General features: G+C 34.9%; 1 protein-coding gene across 5 annotated transcripts in view; it reads right to left on the bottom strand.

Moving 5' to 3' along the window:
• Nucleotides 1–24,372, bottom strand: part of ClC-a (chloride channel protein 2) — a 61,528-nt gene that overhangs the window by 30,536 nt on the left and 6,620 nt on the right. For 2 of the 5 annotated variants that reach the window (XR_012467838.1, XM_074184397.1), the window contains exons 2-3: nucleotides 20,567–20,757; nucleotides 4,117–4,237 (exon numbers count right to left, since the gene is read on the bottom strand). Coding sequence is in view for 4 of the 5 variants with exons in the window: in XM_074184397.1 (XP_074040498.1) it covers nucleotides 4,117–4,237; nucleotides 20,567–20,722 (277 nt within the window). In the remaining variant the exon portion in view is untranslated. Of the gene's footprint in view, nucleotides 1–4,116; nucleotides 4,238–16,912; nucleotides 17,143–17,213; nucleotides 17,319–20,566; nucleotides 20,758–24,372 lie in introns of those variants that run through there. The other 3 variants (XM_074184398.1, XM_074184399.1, XM_074184400.1) reach the window with 3 other exon arrangements.

Here is a 24,372-nt window from a genome sequence, read left to right as displayed (position 1 = left end):
TTCCATTTCTTTCACAGATGTTGACAAAAAAACCTTTTAGAAAGTTTTGATAAAAAATGAGAAACTGGAATGCGATTTTGTTTTGTTGAGTGGTGCGTTGTCATATGACTATCATTGTATTGTCAATATTCTATAGGATATTTTGAATTTTTTTGATATGGCTGAACAGTTTGCATTCAATGAATATGCAGATATGCATGTATTTTATGGACGAGCATTTTGTAATGCTGCAGAAGCTCGTCGTCTGTATTCCGAGCATTTTCCCAATCGAACGGTACCGTCAAGAGAAACATTCGAGCGTGTCGATCGCAGCTTGAGGGAGACAGGTATGTAATAATTGATAATTAATTTGAGCACGTTGTTTTATTTCGATATTATTGTAGGTACAGTTTTGCCAAAACGAGGTGGTGAGGGCACTCCTAGGACTGTACGTACCGTTGTATTGGAGGAAAATATTTTGGAAGCCGTCGCTGATGATCCTTCAATGAGTATCAGAAATCTATCAGAACAGTTCCATACATCCAAGTCCACTATTGATAGAATAATTAGGGAACAACTGCTCCACCCATTTCACATCCAGAAGGTACATGCCATGACACCTCAAGATTTTCCAGCACGACTGGAATATGCCAATTGGTTCATGGATAGGCAAAGAGAGGATATGACTTTTATTAATCGAGTTTTATTCACTGATGAAGCAGGTTTCAGTAGAGATGGAGTTATCAACTCTCATAATCTCCATATATGGGCCGAAGACAATCCCCATGGGATATTGCAAACCAAACACCAACGGAAATTCAACGTGAATGTTTGGGCTGGTATCATAGGAAACCATCTTACAGGACCATTCGTTCTACAGGACCGATTGAATGGAGAACGTTATGTGGAGTTCATTCAGAACGATTTGAATGTACTTTTGGAACATGTTCCATTGCAAACCCGAAGAGATATGTGGTTTATGCATGATGGCGCTGCTCCTCATTTTAGTTTGATTGTGCGTGACCATCTGAACCATATTTTCCACAATAGATGGATTGGTAGAGGTGGGCCATATTCATGGCCATCGCGGTCTCCGAATTTAAATCCATTGGATTTCTTTCTGTGAGGGCATCTAAAAAGCCTTGTTTACGCTACACCTATTCACACAAGAGATGCATTGTTGAATAGAATAACATTACATTGTGAAGCCATACGAAACGACCCTGGAATGCTATTTCAAGTACAGAGAGGGTGTCTTCGCAGACTAAAAAAATGTATAGAGAGAGAAGGTGGTCATATCGAGCAGTTTCTGTAGCGGATTTTTCATTTCTGTGTGCTCTTGAGGCTCTTGAGTTTCGTTAGTTAAACGTGTTTGCATTATAAAAATTCGTTATGAACATTTTACCTATCATTTCCATTTCCCTTAAAAACTAATATTTTCGAATAATAGTAGACATCTCTGGATAAATGTTGTTGAATTAACGTTATCATTATTATTTCTGCTTTGATAATTATTCATTTCAAATAATGGTGAACGAGCGGGTTTGATGTCGTCGAGTGAAACTACATTTTTATCAAGACTCGTTGCTCCGATCGACTTTCCACACGAGTACTTTTATTCATAAAATTGTCCAAGTAACCTTAATTTGTTGAAAAATATTGAAAAATATCTGTCATTTCAAAGTTTTGGGGTGTGGACCATCGGAGGTAGTCCGTTCCTGACTTTGTAGCAAAACAACTGACTCCTGCATGAAAGCTCATCGAAGGAATTCATTTGTTTAGTCAATTACCAAAATTTGGATGATTTTGAATATTCACTTGAAAAGTTATCAAAGAAAAACATTTTTCATTTTGTAACTTCGATGTAACGATGTAACGAAGGATTTTAGGAATAAAAGTTATATGAAGTACTGGTGATATTTTGACCCCATCTATACATTCCCGAGAGGAAAAGAGGAAGTCCAGGGACACCCTGTATATTCTTGCTCCTTGTTGCAAGCCTTTCAATTTCGTTTTGTTCAGTAGAATCATCATTTAGTTTATACACAAATACATTTTATTTGTGATTTCACCCATATATCAGAGAAAGAAATATCTCGATTATTTTAAACAAGTAATGGAAAATGTTAGAATTGAGTTGAAATATTTATAGACAGGATGAGTTCATGGTATGGAAAACGATGAGTTGTCGAATTCACAAACTTGTTTTTCCTGATGCCTTCTTGATATAAAAATGATTGAGGCAGTTCTTTATGTCTAAAAATTGAATGGGCTGTAGCTATTAACGATTATACCAGTAAAATGGATAAGTAGGTACAAATCCTAAATAGTTCAAATAAAAGCTTCTAGCAGGTCTAAGAAATGTTAAAAGAAAATTTTCAGTAGGTATACGAAATGTTGATGGAGCAAGAAATGGAGAAAATCTAAAATATTCAGTCAGAGGGTGAATGGGTAGAAGCTCGAAAAGAAACATAATTCTGTCAGTTAGAAGTGAGAGAGGTATTGCAAACTCAAAATATCTCTAGAAAAATAACGACAATGCACATCCGCTTCCAGTATTGACGGTCCACTGAAATTAGTAAATGAAAAGAAAAACCTATATCTGTTAGAGGAGTCAATAATTGTATGATTGCTTATACTCATATATAAATATATGGATATTAATAAAAGTAATAATTTGTAGACGCTGTAAAATATCTGTGGCTTCCGTGACTTGAGTATCAAGTTATCCAGCCGATTTGAGATCTTTCTTCTAAAAGAAGTGATAGTTTACGTATGCGCCTCAGCCTGGAAAACTTTTCTGGGAAATGGAATATCTCTAAAAAATAGAACATCTCTAAAAATAGAACACGACACTTGATGATTTTTGAAAGAATTCACAAGTAATTTTTGGATGAGTTACCAAAAAGAGTAATACTTTTTTATTTCCGAAGTGAAAAGGCCACAAGATATTTTACATTTTATATATATATATATATATATATATATATATATATATATATATATATATATATTTCAATATTAACACTTGTTTACAAAAATAATTTGAAATTAATAACTTCTACTTATTATATGCGAGCGCTTTCGATAGCAGGCTGTACTGTCATTTTCATGAATCTACTCAAACTGAACGTTATATCTCCTTGTTTGTTCTTTTATACGGTTAAAACGCCTTAGTGTAGGTGTTTGTTCTCTCCTGTTTTTCGGATGTCTCTTTAAATTTGCCTGTATTTGGGTTACATCCGGTAATATCCTTTGTGTTGGAGTTTCTCTAGTTTCATTATTTCTAGGAATGTGTATTGTATTGTGTAGTATATTGAATGTTCGGTCTTGCTGTGTTTTTCCAAATTTTAATTTTTCTCGTCTTTTCAGCTTATTACTACTATAGGATGTCGTTGAGTGATTTTTGTCCAATTTTTCACTACGAATTCAAATTGAAACAAAGCGCTGCCGAAACAGCCCGAAAAATCAATCAGGCGTTTGCTAATGGTAGTGTTATTGAACGAACTGTCCGACATTGTTTTGCAAATTTCATTCCGGATATTTTGAGGACTCTGGTGAAAACTGACCTATCACAAACGGTGTGTGGGATGACGGAAGAAGGCGTCAGTTTTCAAACGTTTTTTGATGGTTTGAAACCTATTGGAAAGGTCAAGAAGCTCGAAAAGTGAATGCCCCACGATTTGAACGATTGACAGAAATTGCCACGTTTCAAAGTTTGCTCTTCTTCGCTTTTGTTCAACCAAAACGACCCTTTTTGAATCGAATCGTCACGTGTAATGTAAGTGGATCCTCTATGAGAACAGGAAACGTTCAGGACAGTGGTTAGACTTCGATGAGCCACCCAGGAACTTCCCAGAAGCAAAAATCCACCAAAAAAAATCATGGTTACTTTATGGTGGTAAGCGGTTGGTGTGATTCACTGTAACTTTCTGCAACCGGTCCAAACCATCACAACGACTTCATCGAATATCGAAGGCCCAATTTCTATGAATAAGTATTCACTAATATATTACAGTTCAAAGTAGACTCATAAAAACGGACAAAACTTTTGAAACAACCTGAAAATTAGTTCAGTTGCGGTTAAGTTTACGTAAGTACTATTTCACCAATTTTGATTGAATGATAGGTAATCACCTTGGTAACCCCTGAGATCTCTCTTTCTGGCTTTCTCAGCTTTGACTCTTTGTTTTTCAGCAGCTTTCAATCCTTCTAACTTAGCAAATTCACCCAACTGCTTACTGTAGCGACCATACATCTGAAAGTATTCACATTTATATAACTAGTCATAAAATAAAATATACATGCTATAAGTTAGCATCTACTTGCTACAGCAAATATTTTTCACAATTCATCGACATTACATATTTAATGACCGTACCCTTTTTTTCACTTTTTAATATTCCTTGAAATATATTTTCTGATTCGTGATAAAGAACTGAACTATTTTTTGAACACATGTTTTATTCATTTATTTATTTTGGACACAATTCAATAACTGAACTGGTAGAATATTTGAACTTTACTTACAGATTGCACAATTTGGAATAGATGTTTGACTGCCAGACGGTTGTATTAGTATTCCAAATACCGTGGTTCGATGATAACATTGAATTTGCCAATTATATATGAAAAATGGTAGCACAAATACCACAATATGAATGTCAATTCAAATATTTCATTTTGTATGCAATTTTATGTGAGAATTATTCCGCAAATGGCGCATTTTATCCTCTTTGGTATTGGTGGAGTTGGATCCTCCGAGTGACTTCTGGGACAAAAGATCCAAAATTCTGAATAATGGGAAAATTTGGTATTTCATATAAAAACTGGAATTGTCACCAACTGACACAAGTTCAGGCCGGAAAAAACATCTGTTTGAGAAATTTTGAATGTTCTTTAGGTTATTGGAGAGAGATTTCTGTTGAAAAATATATTTCTCTCATTGTATAAAACTGCTTCAGAGAAAACAAATATTTATAATATTTTTTACTGAATGGATGAGAAATTACACAAAATTCACTTTCTTGTAATGCAAGGTTTGGAACCTTTTGGTGTAGTAATGAATATTACTGGAGTTTTATCCCAACACCAAACCGTTATTTTCAATACCTGGACACGTGTTTCAATCACTGAGTGATTTTGTTTGTTTTTTTTCTCTTGAAGATGATCACTTTGTGATTGAAACACGTGTCGAAGTGTTGAAAATTACGGTTTGGTGTTGGGATGAACTCCAGTAATATTATTCATTGACAAAACATACAATGTGAAAACTAAAACTTCATCAAAAATGATAAATAACGTAATAAATATGAAAACACAGATATCAAATTCTACAATTCCATGTCGAGTACATACGAACTCAAAGAAGATTGGCCAACTTGTGACCTTTACTGAAATTTTTGTACGCTTGACGAATATTTGACATTGTAGGAAACACATTCATTACGCTATGATAGTAATTCAATAATATCTATGCACATATTTCCTTTATGAGCGAAAATTACACGATATACAAAATTATCGACTATCTAAAATATTTTCTGAAGAAGACAGTTTTATAAAGTAAGGGAAACTTTAGAAATTCAAGTAAACACCTATACGTGTTGAAACTTTCATCCGACTTTTATTGGCGATATTGTACCAGTTTCTGTCATATCTTTTTGATATTATACTGTTATGTCGGTAGTGTAGGTGTTATGATTGTTTTTTGTGAACTTGCTGTTATGAGTTATTGAATATTCATGAAAGTTGTGTAATCATGCTATTTCTTTGAAGATATACATTCGATAAATACGGGTTTATTGTGAATGTAGGATCTCATGTTTGCCAAAAAGGTATTTATGAAAGAGCTTTATGAATATAAAAACTGAAATATTCAGTTGGAAAGTAATCTAATTGTGAATACTTAAAGCAAAGACTACAGAATACTATAAGACGTGTCACTCGCTCATTTTTCGACATCTGAGAAATCTCGCCGCCCGCTAGCGACAGCGGGTAATTACCAGCCGAGGTAGTACAGTGTGTCGCTTGAAGTTACCAGTTCTCGTCGGCACACGAGATATAAAGGTTGTCCGTATTGTTTGGTATTGTCAAAGACTACAGAATCGGTAAACTTTGGTATTGTGATTGTGTTGTGTTCGTTCGGAGTTCGAAATATTTATTTTGTGAAAATGTCGACGAATTGCTCAGTGGATGATTGTCTGAGTACGGTGGGAAGCCCAGGTATTTCGTTTTTCCGCTGCCCAAAGTACAGTGAAAGGTATGCATTCAATATATTCACCATTAATTTTTATTTTACCTATCTATACCTTTTATGGTTTTGTTGTATAAAATTATTCATAACGAAATATACCTCCGGCATTTGCCAATCCAAACTCATTTCAATCTTTTTTCAAAATGTTCAGTTTATCGATTGATATACTTGAATTTTTTTTTAGGTGTCAACGTTGGAAAAATGTATTAGGCTTCATTGGGAATCATAGATATGCTAATCTTACCCCAGAGCAGAGTCACAATAGAATTAAAATTTGTAGCTTACATTTTAGAGCCGATGATATTGTGAATTCTCGTATTCATAGCTATGCTGTTCCTTCATTGCGTCTGCCTCAAGATGGTTCTCAGAAAGGTTGGTTCAGTGAAGTTTATAGATTCAAATGATGAAAAAATCTTATTCCACTTTTTAACATATGAAATTTACAATATCAATTTTGTTGTTTAAACCTTCCAGATGATGATGCCATTGCCGGTACTAGCAAGGATTTTATTTACATTGATGCTCAGGTTCAAACGGATCAATTAGGATCACGAGGTGAAATATCTTTTCGTTATATTATATACTTACCTGATCTATTTTTATATGCTTCGGAAACAAAAACGATGACAAGAAAACAATTATTGAAAGTACGTACATCTTTTTTTTAGATGAATGCAGCCAAACATCTGCTATAGGTATAGTGACGAATTCAAACAGTTTGCATTGACTGTTTATTTTCTTGGTCCGAAAGCGTACAAAAAATTTTCAACAATTTGTAGATTACCGTCAAAAAGTACACTTCATCGTTTCACGAAAAATTGGATTGTTGAACCAAGCTTCAACGATTTTATTTTTCGTATTATTGAATTCAGGATTGGGCTCATGAAGGAGAAAGAAAGAGATTGTATTTTATGCCTAGACGAAATATCTTTGAAATCTCATCTTTATTATGATATTTCCAGAGACAAAATAGTAGGTTTCCAAACGAGTTTGAATGGGACCTCTACTGACATAGCAAGTAGTGCTCTAACAGTAATGGTCAGAGGTTTGGCAAGCAATTGGAAAATACCACTTGCATACTTTTTCTATAAGACATCAGCAACTTCTGATGATTTGAAAGATATTTTGTTCAAAACGGTACGAAGATGCAAAAGTATAGGCCTAAATGTCATGGGGGTGGTTTCCGATCAGGGTTCAAATTTTCAGAAGTTGGTGAAAACTTTGAATGTTACAGACGAAAATCCCATATTTCTGATAGACGATCATAAACTTGTATATTTGTTTGATATCCCGCACTTACTGAAGTCGACACGAAACAATTTGTTTTCCTATCAGTTTTTACTTCAGGGTGGAGAAACAAGAAAACATTACATAGAAACAATGTATAATTATGATAGAACTAAACAATATAAATTGGCTCCTAAACTTAATAATGACCACATTTATCCAAATAATTTTCAAAAAATGAAAGTCAAGTTGGCTTCCCAAGTTTTGAGTCACTCTGTAGCCGTGGCTATGCACACATACATTGACTTCAATATTTTGTCCAAGGAAGCATTAGTTACTGCTGATTTCATTAAAAAAATGAATGATCTTTTTGATTTGAAAGGGTTATATTTTTAGGAGTGATTAATTTTTTGGGAAAGAAAGTTTTTGGCTTTCTACTACTCCATCTGATACAAAAAAAATGGATGAGAGAATCTTCCAAAGAAAGAAAGGATTAATCAATATCAATATCTGATTGTTATTCCTCCACAAATGTTCGATATACAAACTGAATAGAGAAAATTATCTTCTGTATAATTCAGTGTTCATATAGAAGTATTTGTTTCGAAAGAATTTTTTTCTTTCGTGTGATTCAATGTTTATATGAAAGTAGCTGTTTCAGGAGGACTTTCTTTCAGTTTGTGTCTGAAAGTTACTTCTTTGCATGATCTACACATCCATGTATAGAGTTACTTATTTTCAAATTGATTAATCCTTCCTTTCTTTGGAAGATTCTCTCATCCATTTTTTTTTGTATCAGATGGAGTAGTAGAAAGCCAAAAACTTGCTTTCCCAAAAAATTAATCACTCCTAAAAATATAACCCTTTCAAATCAAATAAGATTCCTCATGGCTGGGATTAAATCAAATAGGTGAATGAATGTCATTACGATGTCATCGATGACATAAGCAAATCAAGCTTATTCCGTGACATTCAAAATCGTAATTCATGAATGAAGTGTGTGTATTTTCTATAATGTTATCCAATTTGGTACTGAAGAGCCTTAGGGCAAGTGTCTTAAGGCGAAACACGTGTATACCAGTTAGGGTGACAGTGTTCCATGTAAGTACAATTTATTACCATTCATTCAAAGTAGAACTCATGTGAATGATATCTGATTCTTATTCCTCCACAAATGTTCGATATACAAACTGAATAGAGAAAAGTATCTTCTGTATAATTCAGTGTTCATATAGAAGTATTTGTTTCGAAAGAATTTTTTTCTTTCGTGTAATTCAATGTTTATATGAAAGTAGCTGTTTCAGGAGGACTTTCTTTCAGTTTGTGTCTGAAAGTTACTTCTTTGCATGATCTACACATCCATGTATAGAGTTACTTATTTTCAAATTGATTAATCCTTCCTTACTTTGGAAGATTCTCTCATCCATTTTTTTTGTATCAGATGGAGTAGTAGAAAGGCAAAATCTTTTTGATTTATTGAATTCGAGCAATTTTGAGAAACGTCAGGCTTTTATGGGAACGGAAAAGCAGATGAAATGTCTTCAAGAAGCCTATGTCATGTTTCAAAATCTCCAAGTAAAAAAACACGATGGTAAAAATGTCACGAAACAATTGAAATTCATTTTTGGGTGGAAGTTGACTTTGAAAGCAGTTTTTGCCTTGTAGGAGATGTTGAAAGAACGCGATTATAAATATTTGTTCACGCGTAATTTGAATCAAGATTGTTTGGAGAATTTTTTTGGACAGATCAGAAATTGTTCTGGCAACGCAAAGAATCCAACACCCATACAGTTTTGTAGAGCTTTCAAAAAAATATTTGCTTTGAATAATTTTGATTCTAGTGAAGGTGCTAATTGTATGGATGATGTTAATGACGTTTTGTTAAGTTTGACGCCAGAATTAACTGAACAATGTCGATACATCCTTGCTAGACCCGACATTCCAAACTATGCTCCTATGAAAGTTTTCACTCGAGATTATAAGAACCTTAAAAGTCCCGAAGGAAACGCTCTTGTCTATGTCACAGGATACCTCATGAAAAAATGTCTCATGCAACATTCGTGTGACATTTGCATACATTTTAGCAAATCCTCAGAAAACCTTCTTGATCAAGATGTAATTTTCTGTAAGCTAAAGGCTTACAGTACCGACAAATCATCGTTTGGTGGATTAACCGTACCATCAAGAGATATTGTTGACCATGTAATAGAGATGGAAAACATATTCATTGAAAATTTTGATAAAATCGGCAGTGAGAAGGGAATTGGACAGTATTTGAAAACAAAATATTCGAAAATTCTTTTCTGACATCCATGTCAAAAATTCCCCTTCGATTATTATATATCTTTATATACAAGAGTTCGGATATACTTTACTTTAAAATTCATGAACCAGGACATGAAGATTGTTAGGAAACATAAATCATGCAATGTGAAATTGAATATTTTAAATCATTTATAAACATATAACATTATATAATTGTATTATTTTTGTTAATAAAACATGTTTTTCTGAACGTATGTTTATCATTTCATCAGTAAATCACTCTGATCTGTTTCTTAGATCATTTATTCATGAGTTTATCTATCATGTTTCTAGAAGTTGATCGACAAACAACTACTTTCGTATCTTTGTTTATCTGTCTGATACAACCGAGCAAGCGAAGTTTCAACTTCGGAACGTCCCCTGTAGATATCGCGAATAGGAACTGCCCTCGTATAACTGTCATGCGGCCGGCGGCTTCCGGACATCGTCTGTCGGCGATATGATTTATGGAAATCGCAAAAAATGCAATCCTGAGCCGTACCGACAAACGAATTCCTTGGAGTGAACCAACTTATAGTATTCGGTAAACTTTGCTTAAAGCTATCGGCGCCTTCAAAGGCCAAAAAAACAATACAAAGAAGTAAACCAGCTAGTCCACGTGGACTGAAGAATTGGCGGTTCGTATTGGATGATTTACACTAACCGAGTTTTATGATTGGCTGAAGAAGCATACAATTAAATTTTGAAGTCATGTTATAGTGACGAATAGAATGCGAGCTGTCGTATTGTCAATGTTCAGTTCAGGAACTGATCGCGATTTGAGTGTTGAATTCGATATTGGTGCAGTTATAATTACTTAATTTTTTTACCTGTTCAAAATGTGGCGTCCTTGGGTAAGTACTAATAGTAATACGAGTGTGATAACAACACAGACTTTTTCCTGTGTAGTGATTCCAATAGCAATGGTGAACAATGCGAAAAAGAGATAATTTTGAGATTCGAGATTACAGAGGGCATCATTTCACCAAAAACTCCAACAATCAGAACAACCATCTTGACAGAGTTCGCTGGATAGAGTCTGCGGAGTTCGAAGAGAAAATTTCGATATTTTATCCGTTTTTCGTCCTCTTTTCGGACGATATTCGTCACGCCAGGAGCTGAAAACTCCACGACAAATATCGTCTTACTCTGGTGGTCGAGAAGGACTACATCAGGCTTATTAGCTTGTATGAGCCTGAGGATGGGAAACGAATAGTTCCAATAAATTCATCACTTCTCGTTCCCCACAAGGGACTGAATATCCCCCGAAGCGTAGGGCAACACCGGTGTCTCAGCAATATCGTAAGAGTGCGGTAGGTGGTAATGAAGCACTCTTAGGGCCGCGTTACGTCGATGGATATAGGACGAGACTGCATATGCTGGACATGCTGACAGCAAGTGATAAGGGTCTCGGACGCTTTGCGGCAGGCTCTGCACCTTGTGTTAGAAACCTCTACACCCATCACGCGACTGCGGAAAACTAAGGTGTTGAAGACACCATCCTGGCAGGCCATGATGACCCCCCCAGTGATTTCAGCCCACTAGATTATTATTATTATGATAAGTGAAAATACAAATCATTTCAAAATTATCTTAAAATTCATAGTTGTTATAAATAGTTGTTGAAAAGTCATAGTTGTTCATGTTATTCAGGAATTTAGATTGAATGGGTTCATTCATTATTACTGTTTAGAGATTATTATACAGTGTGTCCTAGCTAAAATTTGTCACCCCCCTGAACTGCGAACTCGTGAAAAAAATTGAATATAGCTCAGACCCGTCGATTTTTATTTCAAGGGGGAACACTTTCACCAAATACATAATCATTGTGTTGTCAACCCCCTCATCCCCAGCACCCCCTATTTCAGTACTTTCAATGGGACTACTATACTTGTGATACATCATTCTGAAGGGAATTCAATCCTTAATGCATCGGTGTACCGAAATTGATGATCGATCGGGTGTTGTTGAAGTTTAAATGAAAACTAAGTTTTATCAAGATATTTTTATTTTTCATCACCTAAAATGTTGATCATATTGATGTATTCGATTCACTTCATTCAACAATTTGAAAACTTACGAAAATGGTTTATTATACTATACAAGAGAGAATATCCAGTGTAGCTGCATATTTTAAAAATGGACGATGTGCTAGAGCTACGGCTAAAATTCATTCAGAAAAAACCACTTTTTATCAGTACGTGATCCAATTGATGAATTAGTTAATTCATGGAACCGGGATCAGTGCTGAATGATCGAGAGAAGCCTATGAGAAATAAAGGGGTTGCTGTTGCAGTTGTAGGGCATGCAGTCATGGACAACATTCACTCTTTAAGAAAACTTTAGACTATTTCTGAAGTTTCTAAAAGCAACGTACATCGAATTCTGAAAGAAACAAAATCCCATTCTTATAAAATGCAGAATGTACAAGAATTGAATGAAGATGATCCTGAGAGACGTATAGAGTTTTGTGAAATCATGAGTCAATTATTGATTGGTCATAATAATTACCTCAACGATGAATCTTATTTTTATTCAAATGGACATGTGAACAGGTACAACTGCAGATACTGGAGTGACATAAATCCCTATTGGTATAGGGAAACTCATTCACAAACTCCCCAGAAATTGAATGTTTGGGCTGGTATTCTGGTAACATCAATGCACTCAGTTACTTGAAGACGATGAAAGTCTACTTGAAGGTCAACTCACCTTTCAACAAGATGCAGGTCAATTTTCAGATGACAATTTCACAGGGAGAAGAATTGGTAGGCGAGGAACAATAGAATGGCCGGCTTGATCTCCTGATATATCACCACTATACTTCTTTTTATGGGGTTATTTAAAATCCAAAGTTTATATTACACAGCTAAATTCTCTTGATGATCTACGCAGGAGAATTGTTGTGGAGCGTCGTGCAGTGACTCAAAAAATGTTGAAAATCGCTTATACTTCTGTATGGAACTGAACGATGAACATTTTGAACCATTCATATGATTATGAATGTATGTATGTATGTATGTATGTATGAAAAGTAAAAATATCTTGATGAAAATTAGTTTTGATTAAAACTTCTACAACACTTGATCGATCCTCAATTTCAGTTAACCGATATATTTAAGATTGAATTTCCTTCAAAATGATGTGTCACAAGTATAGTAGTACCATTGAAAATTATGAAGTAGGGGGTGTTGGGGATGAGGGGGTTGACAACACAATGATGATGTATTTGGTAGAAGTATTTCCCCTTGAAATAGAAATCGACGAGTCTGAGCAATTTTCAGTTTTTTTCATGAGTTCGTAGATTAGGTGGGTGACAAGTTTCAGCTGGGGCACACTGTATACCATTTGACGTTATTTGAAGGTTATTTTAGCTTGGAATGGTTATGTCGAGTTTGATATTCATGTATATCTACTTAACTGGGCAGAATGCTTTTGATCCCAATGATATAACAGGCAAATTCAATTATTCACAGGCATGACAAAGGTAAAATATTTAGCTCTTCCCATATATGTGGAATATTCTTGATAGCTCCAAGTGCTAACATTTCACTTCCTGAGAATGAAACCAGAATAATGGAACTTCCATTACTCTTTCTTCGAAAACCAAAATGATCATTCTTACGAATAGATTTTACAATAATTTTGGTGCCTCCATAAACGTGTCACCTATAGTTTTGGAGTCAGTTATTTCCTTCAACTATAATCCTCATTTGGGGATTGTCATTAATTTTGTTTTCAAATTTCTGTATATGACAACTATAAAAATAATTTTTGGTTTGTACTAGATTCATATAATTGGTTTTCATTCTTTTTTGATGATTCAGAAGTTATACGAGTACATACTCCTTCTGTAAGAAAATAATCTCTACAGATGGAGAAGAATGGGAAGAAATACCAGCGTGGTCCAAACAGAACTGGCTGGTATCTCAATCGCCACAAAAGAAATAACCAAGAAAAGACTGCACTGATAGCAGACAAGCACTATTAGCCTTGTACAGACAGCGTGTTACTTCAGGGCTAGCACTAGAGTGCCACCAAGATTTAGCCAAAGCCTCGGTAGATAATAACATTATCCTGAGGTGGGTTAAAGGGCACGACAGGAGTGAAGGTACTGGCATTCCCGACTCTTTAGCCAAGGAAGCGGCTGGACTAAGAATTTTAGGACCCAGTGGGGAGCTGGCGCCGAAGAAATATCTGGCGAAGACCAGGAAAAATCTACGCCTTACAGTAGGATTTCTGACTGGCCACTGTCAGCTAAGGAAATACCTACATAATATGGGGCTAGTGGACACACCTCTATGCAGGATGTGTGAACAGGAAGATGAGACTGTCAGGCATGTCCTGTGCGAGTGCCCAGAGTTATCGTCAATAAGAGAGTGTGTGTTCGGCGAGTCTTGGCCTACACCTGCCGATATAAAGGAGATGTCTCCCAGCGACCTGTCCACCTTCCTGGAAAGGACAGAATGGACGATGACCTAGGAGGACAACTCCTCGGGAGGATGTACAATGGGTCACATGTGGCCTAAGTGCGTGGGTTTACACTCACCCTCCCTACTCAACAGATACAGAGAATCTCTACAGATTTTTACCGGAGTTTTCAATTTCAGAAGGGACCCAGGACTTTTTCTTTGCATTTTACTTAATGTTTGAGAGAGGAAATCATCTATCAAATAATTTCTACAACACTTCAAAGTACATAATAAATTCATCATTACAACATAGATATGTTTATTAATTTTATGTAGCTTTTAATATTTTAATTATTAGATTTACCTGACTATTACATAAGGACATACTGTAAAATTGATTTAAGACTAGTAGATGAGGCAATTTGTGAAATTAATTTTATATAGCTTATAATATTCCAATTTTTAGATTCACCTTACTATTACATAAGGACACATTGTAAAATTTATTTAAAACTAGTAGATAAGGCAATATGTGAAATTAATTGTATATAGCTTATAATATTTCAATTATCAGATTCACTTGACTATTACATAAGGACACATTGTAAATTTAATTTAGGATAAGTAGATAAGGCAAATTGTAAAATTTATTTAAGTCACTCAAGACGCAGGTACCTAGAACAGGTATCTATGGTATAAATAAGGATAGCTTTGTAAGTATAATTAGTTTGATCTTCTTTCTGAAGATGATCACTTGGTGATCAAAACACGTGTCTAGGTGTTAAAATAACGGTTTGGTGTTGGAAAAAAACTCCAGTAATAATCTACAGAGTTGATTTGATGAGCAGAGTTTACATTTGTTGATGCCTAGCTGATGTATTTGATAAAAATAATATATGTCTTGGGCCAAGAATACTACCCTGCGGGACTCCTATCGATGAAGCCAAGGCCTTTGATCTAACTGTTTTGTTTTTCTGGTTGAGTTGTACTATCTGATTTCTGTTTTTGAGATATGAGTTACACCAATTATAACTGTTACTTCGTAAACTGTATTTAAAAAATTTGCGCCTCGAATAAATCTAAACAAATCTCGCAGGCCAGATCTTATTTATTCTACAATTTCATTGTTAAAATGAACCAGAGCTGTTTCGATAGACCTGTTTTTCAGATATCCAAGTTAGTGCTTTTAAAACATGTTGAACTTCTTTAGCCAAAAACATTTCGATATACAGGTCAGTAAATTAATAGGTCAAAAGTTGAACTGACTCGTTTCTTTTTTTATGTTCATTTAGAAAAACACCCTCCTCAAAAGAAGACAGGAGTAAATGTAATCGCGTTGCCGACTCTTTAGCCAAGAAAGCGGCTGAACAGAGAATTTTAGGACCCAGTGGTACCTATGGCCTGATGACTTCGACAATTGCGGAACTAGTCAAACGTCATACCCATGTTCAATCCCTTAAGAGATGGGATGGAATCAAAGGATGCAATCTTGCCATAATCACCCTAGGCGACCCTGGGAAGCTGGCGCCGAAAAAATATCTGGCGATGACCAGAAAAAATCTACGCTTAACAGTAGGATTTCTGACTGGCCACTGTCAACTGAGGAGACACCTCCTTAATATGGGGCTAGTGGACACATCTCTATGAAGCATGTGTGAACAGGAAGATGAAACTGTCAGGCATGTCCTATGTGAGTATCCGTAGTTAGCGTCAATAAGGGAACTGGAAAGGATAGGATGGACGATGACCTAGGAGGACAACTCCTCGGGATGATGTACAATGGGTCATATGTGGCCCAAGTGATGTAGGCCTGCACTTACCCTCCCTACTCCAAAGAAAGAACGATTGTTTAAATGGTTTAAAACAATGACAGTTTCATGTGCAGATTTTTTCATTATATGGATTGGTACTTCTTCAATACCCGTGCTTTTCTTGTTCTTCATATGATTTACTATTGAGAGCAGCTCACATTCTGTTATAGGGTTGAAAAAACAGGTGTGAGTGGAATTCTATTGGTCTTCCAAATGCACTTACCATACCTTTATTTTTCTAAATTGTCATGGGCCGCATTTATAAAGTGTTCGTTGAAGCGATTTGCAACCTCGTGCGGATTGTCGGTTTTAAACCTACTAAACTCATATATATATATATATATATATGCTGAACTGGTTTTCCCGGAAAAAGCAGTTCAGCATATTCCTATCCGTGAAAACTTCAGATTTCATATATATATATATATATATATATATATATATATATATATATATATATATATATTATGAAAAAAATTATCAATACATTAATCTTTCATTCACTTCTGAGTATTAACTGACAAAAGAAATTCAAACTAGTAGTAATAATTACACCGTATGAATTGTTTTGTGATATCAATATTTCATATAATCATTGATATTTTCAACTCGCAATGAACGTAATTTCTATGAAGAATACTGAAATTGAATATTATGTTTTTCAAAAGTAAGCTGTGAAACTCTCAAAATCTTGAAGAGTTATTTCGGAAAAAATACGCAGAATAATATTTTAAAATTGCAATTTGGGTATGTGATTTTCCTTCTACGATCTTCAAAGGTAGGCAACAATTTTCGAATGTTCTGTAACATTACACAACAGTAAACCACTTTGTTATTACAACCACTTAGTTCGATTTGTTTATATATAAATAGTTTGATAGTGTTACATAATATATGAAATAAAAATGTTAAAATGAACATACCAAGTTTCCTGGAGTCACTGTATGATAATTTTTATAATAAGTATATTGTGGAGACATATTCACCATTCATTATGATACATTTCTCTACGAGAGTTGTTTACTTCGATTATACAAATATAACAAAAAATCGTTAGTGAAAAATTATTTCGAAACACTGATAACGAGAAGACTTCTGTTTTGTTAAGGCGATTATATTATTCGCGTCATTGCATTTTTGAGCGATTAGTTTACACTTCGTCACTTAAAAATAGCTTTATTGTTTAACGAGTAGATATCAAATGACATTTCGGGAGTTACTCACAAAAGGCAAAGTGTATGTAGCACATGTCTCTGGGTAATTTGATTTTGTAAGCACGGTGTGGTCAAGTACATACAAGGATATTGGATACATTGTGAATCCCTCGTTTTCTCATATCATTTATTGTGACGTTGTGCATGAACCTTGTATTTCAAACTATAAAAATAAACGATTGCAGCACTTCTATATCCATACTAATATAAATGTGAAAGTTTGGAAGAATGGATAAATGTATGTATGTATGTTTGTAGCTCTTTCACGCCTAAACTTCACATAAATACAGCTTATACATCAGAAAAACATATATGCTACAATTTGCAGAGGTTTTGTGTAATTTTGGTCATAATATAACAATAAGTATTAAGTAAGTCAAAAAAATTCTTGCTCCCTAAGAGCTATCTTGGCGTGCGCTGGCTATACCGTTGAAGTTACATGCAGGTAATGTACCGTAAGATTGTTTATCTTAAACAGTTCTGAATAAAAGTTCGCGATAGCATATACCTACCTCTCATGTGGTAGCCACTATATGCAAAATACTGAGCTATAAACACAATTAAATTGGATACTTTTTTATAATGCACATTTTAGAATAACTTTCAAATTCTTATAAAAATTGATACAATTGTTGTTTTAAGTATTTGATATAGATAAACGCAACGCAGTAAGCCATTACGCGTCGCATTCACTGTAAGACGACGGTGACGATGCGCGGGGGTTGAGAGGCGATCTGAGCAATGAAGCGCCATTGCCGAGAGACGACCCGAACGCGGGCAGACGCGTGAGGGCAGACTTAATAATAATAATAATAATAATAATAAATATACTTTATTGTCTGAAGTCATACTAACTCATTGACAAAGCTTGGCTATAAATAAAACATATGTCATAACTACTAAACACATAAAATAAATAAACAAATAAATAGATATATCTAATGGTACGTCACCTAGTGGGACAGTCTGGAGATTAAAAAAACAAATAGTATATACGGTAATAACATACTAGAAATATAATAAATGGTTATGCACAGTAATAAAATTACTGGAAGAATTCCTGCAGCGTGTAGTAGGCTCTCTCAGAAAGAAATGTTTTTACAGTTTTTCTGAACTGACTTTCACTTAAGTTTGCCGTCCTAATATCAACTGGTAAGTGATTAAACATCTTGCCAGCAATATAGAAGATAGAGTTCCTGGTGAGATTTTTGGAGGGTAATGGGAGTTTCAGTATGTGCCTATTGTTGCGGGTAGCATAATGTTTATTTACCAGGCAGACCGACTCCAGAATCAATAATGCTATGACCGTGAGTATTTTGTTACTTGTGAAAGTTTCCCTGCATGACTCACGGGGTTTGATTTTATATATAAACCTTATGGCCCTTTTTTGTAAAATGAGCAATTCATTGAGAAGTGTTGAGTTACACATTTCCCAAAAAGGTATTCCATAACGAAGGTGAGAATCTATAAGAGCGTAATATGCCATTTTGGCAGTAGCTGGTCCCAGTTCATTAGAAATAACTTTCACTGCATAGCAACCAGAAGAGATCTTGCTTTTAAGTTGTTTCACATGTTCATCAAATTTAAGATTTTTGTCTATGAGCACACCTAGGAATTTAGTACAATCTTTATTTCCTATTACATATTTGCCAAACGCAGGTTCATTAATCGAGCATCTGAAGGATAATAGGTGAGTCTTATCTGTGTTGAGGGATAATTTGTTCGCATCGCACCACTCTTTTACAAAGTTCAAGTCTGAAGATATTATATCATGTAATTCCCTGGTCTCCTTGCCTTTCCATAGTATAGTGGTATCATCTGCAAATATAGTGAATTTACCAGATATCTTGACTTTAGTGAGGTCGTTGATATATAATAGGAAAAGAATGGGGCCGAGCACAGATCCTTGGGGGACTCCGGACGTTATTTCCCGCCTATTCGATAGTTCTGTTGTTTTAACAATCTGATAACGTCCTGAGAGATATGAATCCAACCATGTGAGAGACACACCTCGCATCCATACAGTTGAAGTTTTCTTAGCAGTATCTGGTGATCAACACAGTCAAATGCCTTTGTTAGATCACAAAACACTGCTGCTGTTGTCTCTCCAGCATTTATCTCAGAATAGACTTCATAGAGGAGTGAGAAGATTGCATCATTCGTAATTTTTTTATTCTGAAAACCGAACTGATTTTCACTAATTATTTTATGTAAGTTCAAAAATTCTAACAGACGCTTCTTGACTATTTTTTCGATAATTTTGGCGATGGTTGGAATAAGAGAAATAGGCCGAAGATTTGAGGGATTATCCAGATCTCCACCTTTATGCAGGGGGATAACAATAGAGGTTTTCAAAAAGGAGGGAAATTCGCCTCTACGGAGGGAGATATTTATTAGTGACGTTGACGGTTGTGTTAGTTTTGCGAATTTTTTTATAGGTACCTAACATAAGTTCATTATGTGCAGTTGACATATTTTTGTAGTAACTGTATTTTAAAAGTAATAATATAAATTACTAGTTGTTGCCCGCTCTTATATTAACGTACAGCAAAAGCTTCTGATCCTAGAATCTTGAAATGCTTATTATTATGCTATACTGAGAACCTACCTACATATTTCAAGATTCTAGGTTCAGTAGATTCGGATGTACGTTAACATAAGAGTGTCAATACAGCTGTGTTTTACCCGCGTTACCGTGGAAGCCTACCCTATGTGTTAATCCAGGTCATGACCTATCTATATACTCACATTTGAATCCGTTGAGCTGTTTAGGCGTGAAACAGTAAAAAAGGTAAATACATACATTACATTCATCCATCGTCATAAACTTTACGCATTTAAAATATTAGCAGGAGTAGGATTAGTAGGATTATCAATGTATTTCATTCTGATACTTTCAGTTTTTTTGGCTGATGCTATTCAATATTTTATGAGTGTTTACCTATTGGTTGACCGACATTCTTATATTAACGTCATGACGAATCAAATTCTACGCCGGCGAAGCCACGGCCAACAACTAGTACAAAATAATTGTGTCATATTAGTCCATATACGCAAAGAAATGATCATGTGTCTGCAAAAAATGAATTGTACTTTTTCCCAGTAGAATTGAATTTGAATAAGCACGAGATATGCACCAAGTGTTATCAGTACTCAGCTACACCGTGTCTCAAATATCTTTCATATTTAAGCCTTTAGAATGTGAAGTTTTTGCTTGTTCTTATCTTATTCTGACTTTGAACAGACAGAACAGAATATATTTTTTATATACAGTTCACGTTCGAAAAACCCAAAAAACAGAAACGAATATTTAGATTGTTTATAGCTGTATTGTAGCTTACGAGACTGAAAACTATAACTTACAAGGGTTTGAATGTAATCTTCTACATCTTCAGGTGGCGGACAAGGATAAAATCCTTGGGAACTACTTCTTTTTTGTTCCCTCAATTTTGCAAAATCTTCCCACTCTCGGTCCATCTCATCCAGATTCTCCTCACCAAAATATTCCTCTGTGGCCATTTTTTCTTTTTTTTTAATTATTTATGATAAAAAATCTGAAAAAACATAATTTTCATAACTATTGAGAAATACGTTGGAAATGCTGTTTTTGCGTATATGATTATCAGCTACGTGACTTTCCGTTTTTTATTATTTCGGATTATTATGTATTTCGCACTCATATATATATATATATATATATATATATATATATATATATATATATATATATATATATATATATATATATATATATAATGACCATACACACACACACAGTCACACACGCATACGCACACGCATGTTCGCACAAACGCACTCTTGCACGCCACACAGAATTATCCTCAAATTAAAATAACTCCATCATATAGATAAATGTAACCACCGAACCATTCAAATTCAAATCATTGAGATCAATTACCTGTAAATAATCCTAATGATACACACTGTTGAACATTTACTACAAAGTAAACAAGTGTTTCCTAAATTATCTAGATTTTCAGGACAATTCTCTACTGAGAGTTGACTGAAGGCTTTACCAATTGCATCTCTTGGAACACTATTAGACGACGAATCTTTCAGAATAGCATCAGGACTTAGGATGGCTTTATCTATTTATGTGCCTCATACTTCTGTCTGCGGTATTATAGTTGATGAAGAAGGTACATATAGTTTGAGTTGCAGGAGAAGTGCAGGGCGTATATCTCGATATCGCCAGGTGAACGACATATTGAATCGAGCTAGGTACCAGTTGAGATGATGGTAAACGACCATATGGTATGTCTCTCATACCATGGAAATACGGTAAACCTGTTGTATGGGACTTCACTTGCACTGACACGGTCGCGGTTTCCCATCTAGCAGAAAGTTTGAAGTCTGCTGGAACCGCAGCATTGTCTGGAGAAGAATGAAAAAAAAATACCAAAATCTTTGTATTAACTATCTGTTCCATCAAGTAGCGGTTGAAACTTTTGGTGTTTATGGCCCGGAGTCTCTTTTATTCGTTCATGAACTCGGAAGGAGAATAGGCCAAGTAACGAAAGATCACCGTTCTACCTCTTTTTTGATAGAAATAATTAGTATTGCTATTCAACGTGGTAATACCACATAATTTTGATGAAATCATGCATTGTCCTCATTTCAGTACGTAACTAAAATCTCTTCGAAACAAGCCGAGATATGTGGATATTCATCAGTCTCCTATCAAGGTTAATTCGCAAGTGATTGATCCACCTTCTTCTTTTTCAGTGTGGTCAATGGACTTAGGTCATTCTTGTCCCCGCCAAATACGAGTTGCAGTCCTCGTTGTTCTGGTTCCTTTTTAGTGGAAGAGCTTCATGAATCAAGAGCCGAATCGATCCCTCTACGAAACCCTTCATCACTTGGAAGGATCGAGTGCAGCTTGAGAAATGGTTCTTATGCTGATTCTGTGAAACATGTTCTTCCTTATATACGAATCAGTAGAAAGTTGTCCTGGAAATATTGAGAAGAAAATTGGATTAGATAATTTAGAAAACACTTGCTACATGAATAGCATTTCACAAGTGTTGTTCATGACGAGGAATTTCAAGAACGAGGTTTTAATGATGAACGAGAACGAGAATGTTTCCTTCTATTCACCAAACTCAAACATCTGTTCATGCAGCTGCAGTTTCGGAAGATTGTATCACCTTTCCCTCTAACCGATTTCCTGGAGCCTTTGAAGTCAACTAGATACTCGTTAGAACAACAAGAGGATTGTTCCGAATTTTTCGGGATCTTGTTGATTATTCTTCGTGAGCAAAACAATAGCGGAATCAATACTCCTGACCACTCTGGATTGAATGCTTCCGTACAGTTTAGCTCGTCTTGTGTTTGTAAATCTTTTGCTGGAAAAATCCTTACTTGTTTACTTTGTACTAAATGTTCAAGAGGTGGCAAAAACGTATGTGAATTTCTGGAACTTCAACTAATATTTTGTAAACTTTATTATCGAACAAAAAAAATTATGTGTGTCTACGAGATAACCAAAAATTTCCGGTTTCATTCTGATATTCAGTGAAAAAAAGGAAGCATACCATTGAATATTAGGTTAGATTAGGTTAGGTCCAAAGTGAGTGGGTCTATTCGACGCTCCACTGCAACTCGCAAGGGTTTATTGTGGCTCACACTTATTCACACTCGACCAAATAAATCCAGCTTCTTAACAAAGCTGATTAGTTTGTATTGTGAGTGGTCGTTCAGGTCAAATGGTGAGAGTACGGGTCTGCCGAAATCTAAAAACCTGATTCGGTCCCCGGCGGGGCAGGCAGTATGTGCTCTGCTGTTTCATCATTTTCCAAACAGAGGCGTAACACACTGTCTTCCAACAGTCCGACATATTATGATGATATTGGTTCAATCATTTATATTTTTATTCTACATTGTACTCATTCATGTTATCTGAATTATTTGATGCTTTTTTTAGTAAATTTACATGTGTCACTAAATACAATAAATAGTGGTCGTTATGACGAAACAAAACATATTACTAATAGGGATGGACAATTTACTAGTCTTTTGAATATGTAGTTGACAGCGAACTTTACACAGTCATCATAAAGTCTCATTGGGAATATTTTCTAGACCATTTCTTCTGTAGCTAGACGTTTGTTTCAACTCTGATGATTCAGAACATGTCATTGAGATTATTCGATAAGCCATGACGCCTGTATTTAATATAATAAAACGACTTTCTGGAGACCAATTTTAGTTACATGAAAGTTTTGAGTGGACTGCAGGTTTCTTGATGCTTTTAACAAATGCAAATGGAGAACGGGCGGAAGCGAATGGCTGCTCGATTAGAGAAAAACTGCTTGCCAGTTTGTAGGACTTTTAATCTTTTTGCCACTTGCAAAATAATTTGCATCCTATTCCACAGTCGATTTTCATTTTCCATTCTCAAAATCCATAATGTTGTTTATTATTTTTATTTTGACAAATTTTGAAACAACTCAACATCAACAAAGCTTCTGGATCGGATGAAAAGTATATACTTGTTCCAGCATTCTGTAGGACTTTCAACCTGGGTAACAAATAAGGGTTTCTCCTTATTGTTGAATTATCACTTATACTTAACTATAGAAATTACCATACAATTACCATTGACGCTGTTTTGCTCCAATTATCATTATTATCTCCAACATTCTTCTTCGAACTTTGAAAAGCTATGTTCATCTTCTATAACAGCATAAGTTTTATATAACTGCATACGTTTTCAAAAAATATTCTTTCGGGAAACGGCGTTCTTGTCGAACAAATAAATATAATCTTCAGCTATCGTTACCTTCAGTAAATTTCTATTTTAGCACAGACATAAATCTCAAAAAATTTCAAGAATTCATCTGTATTGCTTGATTATCTCTATGAAAAATATGTTACTATCCTATGTAATACTTTTTTTTATATTTCATCGAGAAGGATACATTAGTATTGGGATACCTATCAACATTCAGAGAAAATAACATTATAAGGATGAATTATCAATATACCTGATCTATCTGAAATCTTTTTTACATTTCAACTGGTATTTGTCGAATCATTTTACCGAGAAGGAAAGGAATTAATTTCTTTTCCCAATTCTCAATCCCAACATTTACCATCAAAATGCTTCTATCAGATTATTTTTTGAGTAAATTTATGAGGGCTAATTT

This window comes from Leptinotarsa decemlineata, unplaced genomic scaffold (genome assembly GCF_025532065.1).
Source record: "Leptinotarsa decemlineata unplaced genomic scaffold, Ldec_3_MD MMD2_tig00026354_RagTag_RagTag, whole genome shotgun sequence".
Lineage (NCBI taxonomy): Eukaryota > Metazoa > Arthropoda > Insecta > Coleoptera > Chrysomelidae > Leptinotarsa > Leptinotarsa decemlineata.
Note: the sequence above shows the minus strand (reverse complement) of the source record. Positions and strands in the feature narration are given on the sequence as shown.